General features: G+C 41.7%; 1 protein-coding gene across 1 annotated transcript in view; it reads left to right on the top strand.

The window, feature by feature from the left end:
- Positions 1-8,219, top strand: part of pde10a (phosphodiesterase 10A) — a 231,097-nt gene extending 222,878 nt beyond the window's left edge. Inside the window, exons 18-21 of the mRNA XM_060830963.1 lie at positions 1,004-1,176; positions 1,703-1,814; positions 4,179-4,259; positions 8,127-8,219. Of these exons, the coding sequence (XP_060686946.1) occupies positions 1,004-1,176; positions 1,703-1,814; positions 4,179-4,259; positions 8,127-8,219 (459 nt within the window). The remainder of the gene's footprint in view (positions 1-1,003; positions 1,177-1,702; positions 1,815-4,178; positions 4,260-8,126) is intronic.
- The last annotated feature ends 6,423 nt before the right edge of the window (positions 8,220-14,642 follow it).

The raw sequence follows: 14,642 nt of genomic DNA, 5'->3' as shown, positions 1-14,642 counted from the left end.
TATCCTGACTCAGGAACAAGATTCAAAGTTGAATAGTTTGCTGAAAACTGTGCTGACACTAATGAATTAGTTGAAACCTTTCGAAGTGATGGATAATTTGGCTTAACAGCAAACTTGTAAACTCAGAGTGTACAACTAGAAGTTCAGTAAGCCTTGAGGTTTGAAGGTTGAGTCTGATAATAATCTTTCATTGTCATTATGTGAAAATGAACAGATTTCCAATGAAGAGAAGTAAACTTTCTGAATTCAAGATAAATTCAAAGGGGGACATGGGCTGGAGGCAAACATTTTAAAATCCTTGGGGAGCTGTGCATGGCATCTATTGTACGTTTTGAGATCCAGGAGAAATGGATCCAACAGATTAGTTGAAATAAAACATTCACCATATTAATAAGACAGAATCATACACTGAAGGGAAGCTCTTCAATTTGCTCTTTTGAATTTAAGGTTGGGAAAGAAAAGTGAACCAAATATATCAGCTTTCTGTTCAGGAAAGGGAACTAGTATACTATCAGGAGATAAAAGGCATGAAAAGGAGGGTTCAGGCCTTTAAAGAAGATTCCGCCAAGTGATCAGAAGTAGCAGCAATCGAGTTTGCAGGGCCACGGGAGTTCACACTTCTATTCAATTAAATTCGCGTGTAGTTAATTTAACAAAGTTGAGCAGAAATGATGCTGGCTTGATACATTTTGACAGATCAAGGTGATAATTGTAATTGTTGGAGGAATGGTAGAACCCGGTCAGGTGGAAACCTACATTCAACACATGGTGCAGGTGGCATTGGAGAGCCTGGGGCTGGGTGCAAGAAGTGGAAGGATTTTTTATTTGTTTCGATACAATCTAATTGCTTTTAGATCAATTTCTCTACACAGAGATATTTAAACAAAAGCGACTTCTTAGAGAAGAGACCTGAGTGACAAAATAAATGTAAATAATTTTCAGTAAAATTGTAAAGGTTAAAATTAGCTTCTGTACTGTTTATTGAATTTTTTATTTCCACCAGTTGGAAGGGCATAATATTTTCTCCAGTCTGAATGCTGATGATTATGAGCAGTTGCTTGAAATCATTCGGAAAGCCATCATTGCAACTGATCTTGCACTATATTTTGGAAACAGGAAGCAGATAAGTGACCTGCTGCAAGCAGGAGCATTGGACATCAACAATCAAACCCACAGGTAAATGTTTTATGTATTTAAACTGAAGTTAAATATTATTCAATAATTGTGATAGCTTCAATTATGATAGCTTTCTACCATTGCAGAAATTGTAACAGTTTAATGAACAATTTGAATCTCCAAAAAAAAATGCATAACAACTGTGGGTGCTGGAAATCTGAAATGTAATCACGAAATTCTGGAAAAAAAACCTTACAAAATCAAAATTAACATTTCGGATCTGGAACCTTTCATTGGAACCAGGAAAATTTAGAAATGTAATAGATTCTGAGTGACTGAAGGCAGGGATGATAAAAAAAAGAGGTCAATCCATCCATTTTCTTTCTTGTACCGTTTTGATGGTGTAGTGGTTAGCAAAGTTGCATGAATTGCTGGTGTCACAGTTGAGAGCTGTTCCTCCATTTGGGGCAACAATGTGACATACGGACAAATACATCAAAATTAAGGGTATCAAATATGTAATGCACTGACCATAATCTTCTAGACTAATTCATTTTTCAATTTTATTTTACTTCTCTTTCAACAGAGACAGGGTGATTGGTTTAATGATGACAGCTTGTGATCTCTGCTCCGTCACCAAGTTATGGCCAGTTTGCAGGGCAACAACTGATGATATTTATGCTGAATTCTGGGGAGAGGTATATGCCTTTTCTAACATTCTTAATAACAGACTTGATAATAGTAAACAACATCCAGACTGAGTCACTGCAGCGATATTCTAAAACAGGTGCAGCTGCAATGTCCTACTACCCTAGATATGATCAGTTGTAATCCTACCTGTAACCACAGGTCAGTAGCTTTGATTAAGCTACTCAATTAATGAACCTTCACTAGGGCCTACCTTTTTGCACTCTGGTTCTATGTACTATTGACAACTCTCAATGGCGAACTAATTTGTATTTGATGCATATATCAAATTGTTTGGTGAATATAACACCAGTAATGATTCCACAAAAGGTAGTAGATGTGGTGTTTCAAGAAATTCCTCCAGGGAATACAGTGACAGTGGGATGAGGTTGTTAGGTGCTGAGTTATGAGCCTCACCAGGCAGTGGTGGAGGAAGTCCACCCATGGGCCTTCCCACCATGGACTTTACTAGATGGAAGTAGGAAAGTGGCGAGGTCTCCAACTACCACATTTCCATCTAACGAAATGCCTCCCCACCACAAAATACACCATGGGGAGGATACAAGATTCTGCCAACATTTCTAGATCTCTGCCTGAGTTTAATCTCAAAGAAGCAGAATATACATCAAGTTACAGCTCATGAGTACACTATTCAGGTCCTGATGCTGCTGCTCTCTCTCTGTAACCCCATTCCTTGCAAATCTTTTTATATTTCTCTTTTTTTTATATTAATGTCTTTCTCTTAAACCAACTTTTATTCTCAACCTCATACCCATGAGTGGTGAAGGATCCCATGGACCCAGTAAAGCCGGATTTCTTCCTTGAAGTCAGAATTGTAAGTCAGGCCATTTCCCAATATTGTGATTCTACCCCCTGCCTGGTAGTACCCACCAATGTTATATTTATGTTGAGGTATGAGGACCAGCCTGAATTTTTGACCACCATCTCCAAAAGCAGGCCCAAGGAGGAAGGAGAGACATACTGATGCAACTTGGGCAGGGAGGGAGGCTTGTCTCCATTTCATCCACCTCTCCCTCATCATCCCTGCAATGCTATGCACCTCCTGCCATCTATGTTCACCACACATGCCCTTGCTGCCACATCTCTTTGATTGCCTATATCTTCCATATTCTGCTCACCCCACTAAATCCCCAAGATACCTATATTTGTCTTCCACCCTTATCCCTTCTACACACTCATGCCACACCCACATATCCTCAATGTACTCCCTTCAGAACACACTCCATTCCCACTCATCCATTATCCATTATAAGCAGAATTCTTAAGCCCCTGACAATATCAGGGAGTTTTTCAGATGCCCAGAAAACTGAAGATAAACTAAAGATCAAAACCATCATTCAAAAACTATGTCAAAAAAAAGCCTTTAAGTGGTCATAAAGCGGCGCTATTGGTCATGTCACTAGACTAATCCAGAGAACCAGGCTAATGCTTTGATACTGTGGGTTCGTATTCCACCATGGCAACTTGAAGGCATAAGGAATTGAAAGCTACTTACAATCACAGCAGCCATAAACTATCATAGCATATCATAAAGCTAATTTTGTTCCTTACTGTCTGCAGAAATCTACCTTCCTTACCTGGTTTGGCCTAACTGTGATTCAGAATATATAGAAATGTAGTTAGTTCTTCATTGATCTTGGAAATGGTCTAGCAAACCATTCCATTCAATGGAAAATAATGATGGGTAACAGATATTTGCCTTGCTTGCAATGCCCACATCCTATGAAAAATGATTTTAAAAAACCCCTGATAGCTGTGTCAGTAAGGCTTGCAGAGTTGAATCCATTGATTATGTTGGACCTCAGCCACTTATATGTAATTAGATATTATAGAATGGCCATATCAAGAACCACTGCAAGAATCAGTCTGTTTTCAGAATTTGGAATTCACCCAAGCATTCATAAGAGCAGAACTGTGCAAGCAGAATTCCCAGAACTAAATAGATTAAAACCCTTTAAACTTCAGCAGTTTGTTAAAGCTTTTGAACCAAGGCATCAGATTTCTGAGTTTTAATTCAATGGCAAGAATAAATTGCAGGGAATAATTAGTATAGTCAAAGCTGAATATCAATTTTTTCAATGTAGAAGAGCACTTTACCCAGTTTCACAATAATATGATCAATTTAAACAAAAGAGAGAGAACCAGAGGCTAGTAAGAAGTAATATTTCTGTTAGGTGGGAAACATGATCATAAGTTAAGACAGTTTGTATAAATTATTTTCAAAGTTTTTGTTTTTAAACCAATATGTACTCTTTATAATGATTGAGAAGTAAGATTGAATAATGGAAATTAATAACCATAATTAGCTTTATTTCAATTTCTGTTAATTAAATCAAATGGTGTTTTGCATGTAGGGTGACGACATGAAAAGAATGGGAATGCAACCGATCCCTATGATGGACAGGGAGAAAAATGATGAAATCCCTAGTGGCCAGGTAAATAACAACTTGTCTTTGAAATTTTCACTGTTCAGAAAGTTGTGATTGATCAATGGTTAGTGTTGTGCATTTGCTTTGATGTAGGCAGTCTAAAGTGCTTCATTAACCATCCTGCCTGGCACAGAATGTGATAATCCTTGCTTAAGGTTTAAGTGAATTTCTTGCAGGTGCACACACAAAACAATTTACAATCTGCATTGTGAGTTAGAGAAAGAAATTGAAGTGTCTTTCTTCATAACTTCCATAAAATCCAGAGACTAAATTTGATGTTGATGACAGGGGGTCTCACCTGCCAACAAGACCCCCATGTTGCTTACTTTTGGGAAGGCCTGGCCTTTAGTCAGGTTGTGAGTTGAATAATGGCAGGTTTTCCAGGAACCAAGTGCCCCAAAAAAGGAAATTCCAGCTTCCAGAATTGGGAGTGCAAAGTGGGAAGGTTTAAAACTGTCCAGTCTGGTTTTAATCAGGGAAAAGAACAAGGTGTCCATGTACCACCTTTCTGCCCAATTAAATGCCACTGGCACTGCATTCCATCCTCGGACTCATAACTGTTACAGTTCTTTGAACTCCCCCCTTCATTGTTTGTAGAGAAACTTCATCAGTGGTCTAATTTTTGTAACAAAGAAATTAACAAACTCACTAATAACTCAAGACCTAATAGATTCATTTAACTTATAAACAGTTTCTAAACTACTGTATCACAATAGTATTGCATAACGTTTGATAATGCCCCACATTCTTCTTCACTGTTGCTAATACCTCATTTGAATAGTTGACTAATTGATACACACCATAACGGCTGACATCTCTTTCCTCACTTAACATCTTCCATTACAGCAGTTGTTCCTCCTGCCTACATGAACTTTGTGCAGATTTCAACATCACTATCTCCACTTTCACATAAATGTAAAGATGTCATTGAGGTGGACAGCTGAGGCTGAAAAGTGACCACGGGCAAAAAACAAAACAAAGACCAAAATCCCAGGAGATCCCAAAGGTTTATAAAATGTGGGGCCAGACCTGGACGGTTGTAAAGGAGGTGGTGGTGGTGACAGCAGGGGGGACTTTACCACTGCCCACAAGTGGCACGTCTAATTTGTACAAGTAGAAAGTGAAGCTTGTGCAACCTTTTCATGTAGAGGGTGGTGCATATGTGGAATGAACTACCAGAGGAAGTGGTAAATGTATGTGTAGTTATAACATTTAAAAGACATTTGGACAGGGAAATGAATAGAAACTGTTTAGAAGGATATATACCAAACATAAGCAAATGGGACTAGTTTAGTCAAGGTGGACTGAAGGGCGTGCTTCAGTGCTGTGTGACTCAACATCTGTATTTAAAACTGTCCTCACTTAGATCAAGTCCCCCAAAAGAAGATGTTCTACTGTTGGATTTCAACAGTGAAACAAGTATAGTATAGTTTAGTTTGGTCAATAAATTTAGTTTGGTCATTTCTGTCAATTTATTCTATACATAGAAGTAATCTTCATGGCCTGCATGATGACTATGTTGTCCATCTGTTCTCTATTTCTAATAATCTAATCATTTTCCTTATTAGTCTTTATGCTTTTGATAACTAAAAATTAAGTAATTAAAATTTAATAAGGACTTAGAGTCATAGAGATTTACAGTATGGAAACAGACCCTTTGGTTCAACCCATCCATGCCGACCAGATATCCCAACCCAATCTAGTCCCACTTGCCAGCACCCAGCCCATGCCCCTCTTAACCCTTCCTATTCATATACCCATCCAAATGCCTCTTAAATGTTGCAATTGTACCAGCCTCCACCACTTCCTCTAGCAGCTCATTCCATACACGTACCACCCGCTGTGTGAAAAGGTTGCCCCTTAGGTCTTTTTTATATCTTTCCCCTCTCACTCTAAGCCTATGCCCTCTAGTTCTGGACTCCCCGACCCCAGGGAAAAGATTTTGCCTATTTACTCTATCTATGCTCCTCTATAAGGTCACCTCTCAGCCTCCGATGCTCCAGGGAAAACAGCCCCAACCTGTTCAGCCTCTCCCTATAGCTCAAATATTCCAAGCCTGGCAACATCCTTGTAAATCTTCTCTGAACCCTTTCACAACATCTTTCCGATAGGAAGGAGACCAGAATTGCACGCAGTATTCTGACAGTGGCCTAATCAATGTCCTGTACAGCCACAATATGACCTCCCAACTCCTGTACTCAATACTCTGACCAATGCAGGAAATCATACTAAACGCCTTCACTATCCTATCTACATGCGACTCCACTTTCAAGGAGCTATGAACCTGCACTCCAAGGTCTTATTGTTCAGCAACACTCCCTAGGACCTTACCATTAAGTGTATAAGTCCTGCTAAGATTTGCTTTCCCAAAATGCAGCATCTCGCATTTATCTGAATTAAACTCCATCTGTCACTTCTCAGCCCATTGGCCCATCTGGTCAAGATCCTGTTGTAATCTGTCCACTACACCTTCAATTTTGGTGTCACCTGCAAACTTACTAACTGTACCTCTTATGCTCGCATCCAAATCATTTATGCAAATGACAAAAAGTAGAGGACCCAGCACCGATTCTTGTGGCACTCCACTGGTCACAGGCCTCCAGTCTGAAAAAAAACCCTCCACCACCACCCACTGTCTTCTACCTTTGAGCCAGTTCTGTATCCAAATGGCTAGTTCTCCCGATATTCCGTGAGATCTAACCTTGCTAATCAGTCTCCCATGTGGAACCTTGTCAAACGCCTTACTGAAGTCCGTATAGATCACTTGATGCAATGGCAGAATGTTTCTTGTGATTTGAACCTAAGAAAGTGCTTCAAACTTTGTTGTAGTTTGTCACGAGTGAGTGGCTTTCAGGGGAAAATAAGCTTTAACTATATTGTTGTGGATCTGGAGTCATATGTAGGCCACACTACGTAAGGGTGGTGATTTCCTCTCCTAAAGGACATTTGTATATGAGTTTTTCTATGACAATTGACAAATTTTTAGCAGTCACTATTAAACTAGCTTTTAATTCTAGATTTGTTAATTAAATGTAAATTCTACCAGTTTCTATGGTGGGATTTAAAATCATGTGCCCAGAGCGTTAGCCTAGACCTCTGGATTACCTGTCTGATGACAGTGGATTTGGATTGGCTCAGGCTTGGTGGGCTGAAGGGTTCCTGGGTTGTAAATTTTCTTTGTTCTCTTTGTTCTTTGAAATAACTGTGTCAACATATTTTATTATATAGAATTATAGAGTCATACAGCTCGGAAACAGATCCTTTGGTACGCTGATCAGAACCCAACCTGATCTAGTCCCATTTGCCAGCACTTGGCCCATATCCCCCCAGATCCTTCCTATTCATGTACCCATCCAGGTGCCTTTTTAATGTAATTGTACTCACCTTCACAACTTCCTCTGGCAGCTCATTCATGCACCATCCTTTGTGTGAAAATGTTATATCTTGGATTCTTTTTAAATCTTTCCCCTCTCACTTTCAACCATTGCCCTTAGTTTTGGACACAGCCTTAGGAAAAAGACCTTGCTGTTCACTGTACCCATGCACCTCATGATTTTATAAACCTCAATAAGGTCACCCCTCAGCAGTGGGCCCAGCAATCTCTTCCCTAGCTTCCCACAAGGTTCTGGGGAACATCCGATCAGGTCCTGGGGATTTATTTATGTTTATGCGTTTTAAGGCTCAGTAATAAGAACTGTCTACGAGACATCAATTTTTATTTCTCCAAGTTCCCTGGCTGCCAGATACTTCTCCACAGTAAATACTGACACAAAATATTCATTTGATATCTCACCCATATTGGAGTTCCACACATAAACAGCCAAGCTGATCTTCAAGGAAGTTTGAAGAGCTAAATATTTTTCTTTTACACAGGTTGTTTTCTTTACTGGTGTAGCCGTGCCTTGTTACCGTACACTTTCAGAGGTTTTCCCATCAACCTCTCAACTGCTCGGGTCTTGCAGGTAGGAGTTTATGGCATTGGCCATTTTATAATGCATTAGATCCTGCGGTACCCTCGTCAAGTAAATGAAGCAAGCATATTTAAATACAGAAGAAATTGAGAAGTATAAACATGATTTGTAAAGCTTTCATAGTTCAGCATAATGGTCCCAGTACAGAGTGACTTACTCAAATTAACTCTATTGAGGACCAACAATGATCCTAGACATACAGAATCTTCTTGGAAACACCAATCTTTATCCTTTGGAGAAGGTGAGGACTGCAGATGCTGGTGAGTCAGTTTAAAAGTGTAGAGCTGGAAAAGCACAACAGGTCAGGCAAATTCTAAGGAACAGGAGAGTCAACGTTTTGGACATAAGCCCTTCATGAAGGTTTTATGTCTGAAACATCAATCTCCTGCTCCTCAAATGCTGCCTGACCTGCTGTGCTTTTACAGCGCCACACTTTTAGACACAACATGGTTGTCAGTACTAATGGTAGAAATCTCCATACAGCTTTTGCAGTGGAACAAAGCTGTTCAATTTCAATCATAAAAATAAAAATACACAAAATAGGAGCAGAGAAAAACTATATGCCCCCTCAACCCTGCTTTGCTGTTTAGTGTGATCATAGAATCCTTCTAGTGCAGAAAGAGGCTATTTGACCCATGGGTCTACACCGATCCTCTGAAGATCTTGCCCCACGCTCCTGCCCCCATCCCAACCTGTAACCCCACATTTCCCATGGCTAGCCCACCTAGCTTGCACATTTCCAGACACCACGGGGCATTTCCCCTGGCCAATCTGCCCAACTTACACATTTTTGGGCTGTGGGAGGAAACCGGGACAGCTGGTAACTGATCATCGGCGTAAAGTAAACATTCCCACTCGCCTACCATCCCTTGATTTCCTAATTGACCAAGAATCTATCTTAGCCTTAAATAGATTCAATCATGACACGTCCAGAACCACCTAACATAAAGAATTCCAAAGATTCACAACCCTTGAAATGATTAAAAAAATTCTCCTGATCTGACTCCTAAAGGTTCAGCCCTTATCCTAAATTGTGCCACTTTATTCTAGAACTCCAAAGACAGGGGAATCAAAATTACAGTATCCATCCTGTCAAATTCCTTCATAAACTTGAATTTTTTAATGACACATTCTTTTAGAACAGTACAGCACAGTACAAGCCCTTTGGCCCTCAATGTTGCGACGGCCTTTTATCCTATTCTAAGATCAGATTAACCTACATCCCCTTCATTGTAACATCTTCCATGTGCCTATCCAAGAGTCGCTTAAATGTCCCTAATATATCTGACTCTAGTACCACTGCTGGCAGTGCATTTCATGCACATACCATTATATGTTTAAAGAATCTACCTCTGAAATCTCCCCTAAACATTCCCTCCAATTACCTTAACAATATGTCCCCTCATGATAGGCATTTCTGCAATGGGAAAAAGTCTCTGGCTATCCACCCTATCTATGCCTCTTATCATCTTGTACACCGCTATCAAGTCACCTCTCATCCTTCTTCGCTGCAATGAGAAAAGCCATAGCTCCATCAACCTTTCATCATAAGACATGCCGTCCAGTCCAGGCAGCATCCTGGTAAATCTCCTCTGCACCCTCTCTAAAGCTTCCACATCTTTCTTACAATGAGACGACCAGAACTGAACATGATATTCCAAGTATGGTCTGACCAGAGCTCTATAACCTTGTAGCTCTTGAACTTAGTCCCCCTGCTAATGAAAGCCAATACACCATATGCCTTCTTAACAACCCTATCAACTTGGGTGGCAACTTGGAGGGATCCTTGGACATGGACGCCAAGGTCCCTCTGCTCCTCCACACTGCCAATAACCACGCCTTTAACTCTGTATTCTACATTCAAATTTGGCTTTCCAAAGTGAATCACTTCACAACTTTGCCAGGTTGAACTCCATCTGCCACTTATCAACCCATTTCTGCATCCTGTCAATGTCTGGTTGCAACCTACATGACCCTTTCACACTATCCACAACTCCACCAACCTTCATATCATCGGCAAATTTCCTAACCCACCCTTCCACTTCCACATTCAAGTCAGGGCAGCATGGTGGCTCGGTGGTTAGCACTGCTGCCTCACAGCGCCAGGGACCCAGGTTCGATTCCCAACTTGGGTTACTGTCTGTGTGGAATTTGGATATTCTCCTTGTGTCTGTGTGGGTTTCCTCCAGGTGCTTTGATTTCCTCCTACACTCCAAAGATGTGCATCGGTGAATCGGCCATGTTAAATTGCCCAAAGTTTGAGGTGCATTAGTCAGGGGTAGTATGGGAATGGGTCTGGGTGGGTTACTCTTCAGGGGGCCGATACGGACTTGTTGGACCAAAGGGCCCATTTCCACACTACAGGGAATCCAATCTAATCATTTTTAAAAATCACAAAGAGCAGAGGTTCCAGAACTGATTCCTGTAGAATACAACTGGTTACCAAGCTCCAGGCTGAATACATTCCATCTACACCACCCTCTATCTTCTATGCACCAGCTAATTCTGTAACTAGACGGCCAAATTTCCCTGTATCCCATGCCTCCTTACTTTCTGAATGAGCCTCCCATGGGGAACCTTATCAAATGCTTTGCTAAAATCCATGTACACCACTTCATTGCTCTACCTTCATCAGTGTATTTTGTCACATTCTCAAAGAATTCAATAGGTTTTGTGAGGCATGACCTGCCCCTTACAAAACCATGCTAACTATCTCTAATCAAGCTATGGTTTTCCAAATAATCATAAATCCTATCTCTCAGCATTCTCTCCCAAACTTTGCCCATTACAGATGTAAGGATAACTGGTCTATAATTCCCAGGATTATCCCTATTCCCTTTCTTGAACAAAGGAATAAAATTGCCATCGTCAAAAGCACAGCAATCTCTTTCCTTGCTTCCTGTAGTAACATAGGGTATATCCCATCTGGCCCAGGGGATTTATCTGTCATTATGTTTTTCAAAACTTTCAGCACATCCTCCTCCTTTATCATCAACCTGTTTGAGCATATCAGTCTATTTCACACTGTCCTCCCAAGGTCCTTCTCACCAGTGAATACTGAAGCAAAGTATTAATTAATGACCTCCCCTACCTTCTCTGACTCCAGGTGCAAGTTTCCTCCAGTATCCCTGATCGGCCCTACCCTCACTCCAGCCATCCTCTTGTTCCTCACATAAGGGTAGAATGCCTTAAGATTTTCCTTAATCCTATCCGCTAAAGTGCTTTCACGGCCCCTGCTGGCTCTCCTAAGTCCATTCTTCAGCTCCTTCCTGGCTACCTTGTAACCCTCTAAAGCCCTGTCTGATCCTTGTCTCTTCAACCTTAAGTAAGCTTCCTTAGAACATAGAATAATACAGTGCAAAACAGGCCCTTCGGCCCTCGATGTTGCACTGACCTGTGAACTATTCTGAGCTCGTCCCCCTACACTATCCCATCATCATCCTTGTGCTTATTCAAGGATTGTTTAAATCTCCCTAATGTGGCTAAGTTGATTAAATTGGCAGGTAGGGCATTCCACGCCCTTACCACTCTCTGAGTAAAGAACCTGCCTCTGATATATATGCTTTTAGCTCAGCGAACAAACCTACATCCAAAACCTCAACCTGAGCTACAAATATTCTCAAAACTCACTAATATGTCTTAAATCTATCACCCCTTAAATTGTAGTTATGCCCCCTCGTACACGCTGACGTCATCATCCTAGGAGACACTTTCACCGTCTACCCTATCTAATCCTCTGATCATCTTGTACGTCTCTATCAAATCCCCTCTTCGCCATCTTCTTTCCAATGAGAACAGACCCAAGTCTCTCAGCCTTTCCTCCTAAGACCTTCTCTCCAGACCAGGCAACATCCTGGTAAATCTCCTCTGCATCTTTTCCAATGCTTCCACATCCTTCCCGAAATATGGCGATCAGAACTGTACATAATATTCCCAAGTGTGGCCGCACTACCGTTTTGTATAGTTGCAGCATGATTTTGCAGCTCCGGAACTCAATCCCTCTACGAATGAAACCTAACGCAACGTGTGCATTCTTAACAGAACTATGAACCTGGGTGGCAACTTTCAGGGATCTGTGTGCATGGACTCCAAGATCCCGCTGCACATCCACACTAGTACTCTGCCTTCCTGTTATTCTTCCCAAAGTGCATCACCTCACATTTAGCTGCACTGAACTCCATTTGCCACCTCTCAGCCCAATTCTGCAGTTTATCCAAGCCCTCTTGCAACCTGTAACATTCTTTCGAACTGTCTACTACCCCACCGATTTTAGTGCCATCTGCAAATTTACTAATCCATCCACCTATGCCTGCATCTAAGTCATTTATAAAAATGACAAATAGCAATGGTCCCAACACAGATCCTTGTGGCACACCACTCCTATCCGGACTCCAGACTGAATATTTTCCATCAACCACCAGTCACTGCCTTCTTTCAGAAAGCCAGTTTCTAATCCAAACTGCTGCTTCCTCTTGACTAGATGTTCCACATCCCTGGTCACCCAAGATTCTTTCAATCACCATCCCTTCCTTGCCTCAGTATGGGATAGGTTTGCCTCACTATCAGCAGGTGCTTCCTAAACAACCTCACATTTTTGTCTTGTGTGGATGTAGGTTTGCTCGCTGAGCTGGAAGGTTTGTTTTCAGATGTTTCATCACCATACTAGGTAACATAGTCAGTGAGCCTTCAGGTGAAGCACTGATGGTGTAGCCTGCTTTCTATTTATGTGTTTAGGTTTCCTTGGGTTGGTGATGTCATTTCCTGGGGTGATGCCATTTCCTGTGTTTTCTCTCAAAAGGTTGGTAAATGGGATTCTGGATTAGAGTGGTGCTGGAAAAACACAGCAGTTCAGGTAGCATCCGAGGAGCAAGAAAATCGACGTTTCGGGCAAAGGGCTTTTGCCCAAAATGTCGATTTTCCTGCTCCTCGGATGCTGCCTGAACTGCTGTGCTTTTCCAGCACCACTCTAATCCAGAATCTGGTTTCCAGCATCTGCAGTCATTGTTTTTACAACCTTGTTAAATGGGATCCAAGTCATTGTGTTTGTTGATAGAGTTCCGGTTGGAATGCCATGCTTCTAGGAATTCTCATGCATGTCATTATTTGGCTTGCCCTAGGATGGATGTGTTGTCCCAGTCTAAGTGATATCCTTCCCTATCTGTATGTACCTATCAGGCAGGAAAGAAATGGTCGTGTGAGGGAGCCTTGGTTGACGAGGGAGGTTGAATGTCTAGTAAAGAGGAAGAAGGAGGCTTACATAAGGTTGAGGAAACAGGGTTCAGACAGAGCAGTGGAGGGATACAGGATAGCCAGAAGGGACCTGAAGAAAGGGATTAGGAGAGCTAAGAGAGGGCATGAAAAATCCTTGGCGGATAGGATCAAGGATAACCCCAAGGCATTTGATGCGTATGTGAGAAACATGAGAATGACGAGAACGAGGGTAGGTCCGATCAAGGACAGTAGTGGGAGATTGTGTATTGAGTCGGAAGAGATAGGAGAGGTCTTGAACAAGTGCTTTTCTTCAGTATTTACGAACGAGAGGGACCGTATTGTTGAAGAGGAGAGTGTGAAACGGACTGGTAAGCTAGAAGAGATACTTATTAGGAAGGAAGATGTGTTGGACATTTTGAACAACTTGAGGATAGACAAGTCCCCCGGGCCTGACGGGATATATCCTAGGATTACGTGGGAAGCAAGAGAGGAAATTGCAGTACCGTTGGCAATGATCTTTTCGTCTTCACTGTCAACGGGGGTGGTACCAGGGGACTGGAGAGTAGCGAATGTTGTGCCCCTGTTCAAAAAAGGGAATAGGGATAACCCCGGAAATTACAGGCCAGTTAGTCTTACTTCGGTGGTAGGCAAAGTAATGGAAAGGGTACTGAGGGATAGGATTTATGAGTATCTGGAAAGACACTGCTTGATTAGAGACAGCCAGCACAGATTTGTGAAGGGTAGGTCTTGCCTTACAAGTCTTATTGAATTCTTTGAGGAGGTGACCAAGCATGTGGACGAGGTTAGAGCAGTGGATGTAGTGTACATGGATTTTAGTAAGGCATTTGATAAGGTTCCCCATGGTAGGCTTATGCGGAAAGTCAGGAGGCATGGGATAGAGGGAAACTTGGCCAATTGGATTGAAAACCTGCTAACCGGTCGAAGTCAGAGAGTGGTGGTAGATGGTAAATATTCAGCCTGGAGCCCAGTTACAAGTGGAGTTCCGCAGGGATCAGTTCTGGGTCCTCTGCTGTTTGTAATGTTTATTAATGACTTGGATGAGGGAGTCGAAGGGTGGGTCAGTAAATTTGCAGATGATACGAAGATTGGTGGAGTTGTGGACAGTGAGGAGGGCTGTTGTCGGCTGCAAAGGGACTTAGATATGATGCAGAGCTGGGCTGAGGAGTGGCAGATGGAGTTCAACCCT

The sequence above is a fragment of the Hemiscyllium ocellatum genome, chromosome 10, assembly GCF_020745735.1.
Source record: "Hemiscyllium ocellatum isolate sHemOce1 chromosome 10, sHemOce1.pat.X.cur, whole genome shotgun sequence".
Classification (NCBI taxonomy): Eukaryota; Metazoa; Chordata; class Chondrichthyes; order Orectolobiformes; family Hemiscylliidae; genus Hemiscyllium; species Hemiscyllium ocellatum.
This window is presented reverse-complemented; position numbering and strand designations above follow the sequence as displayed.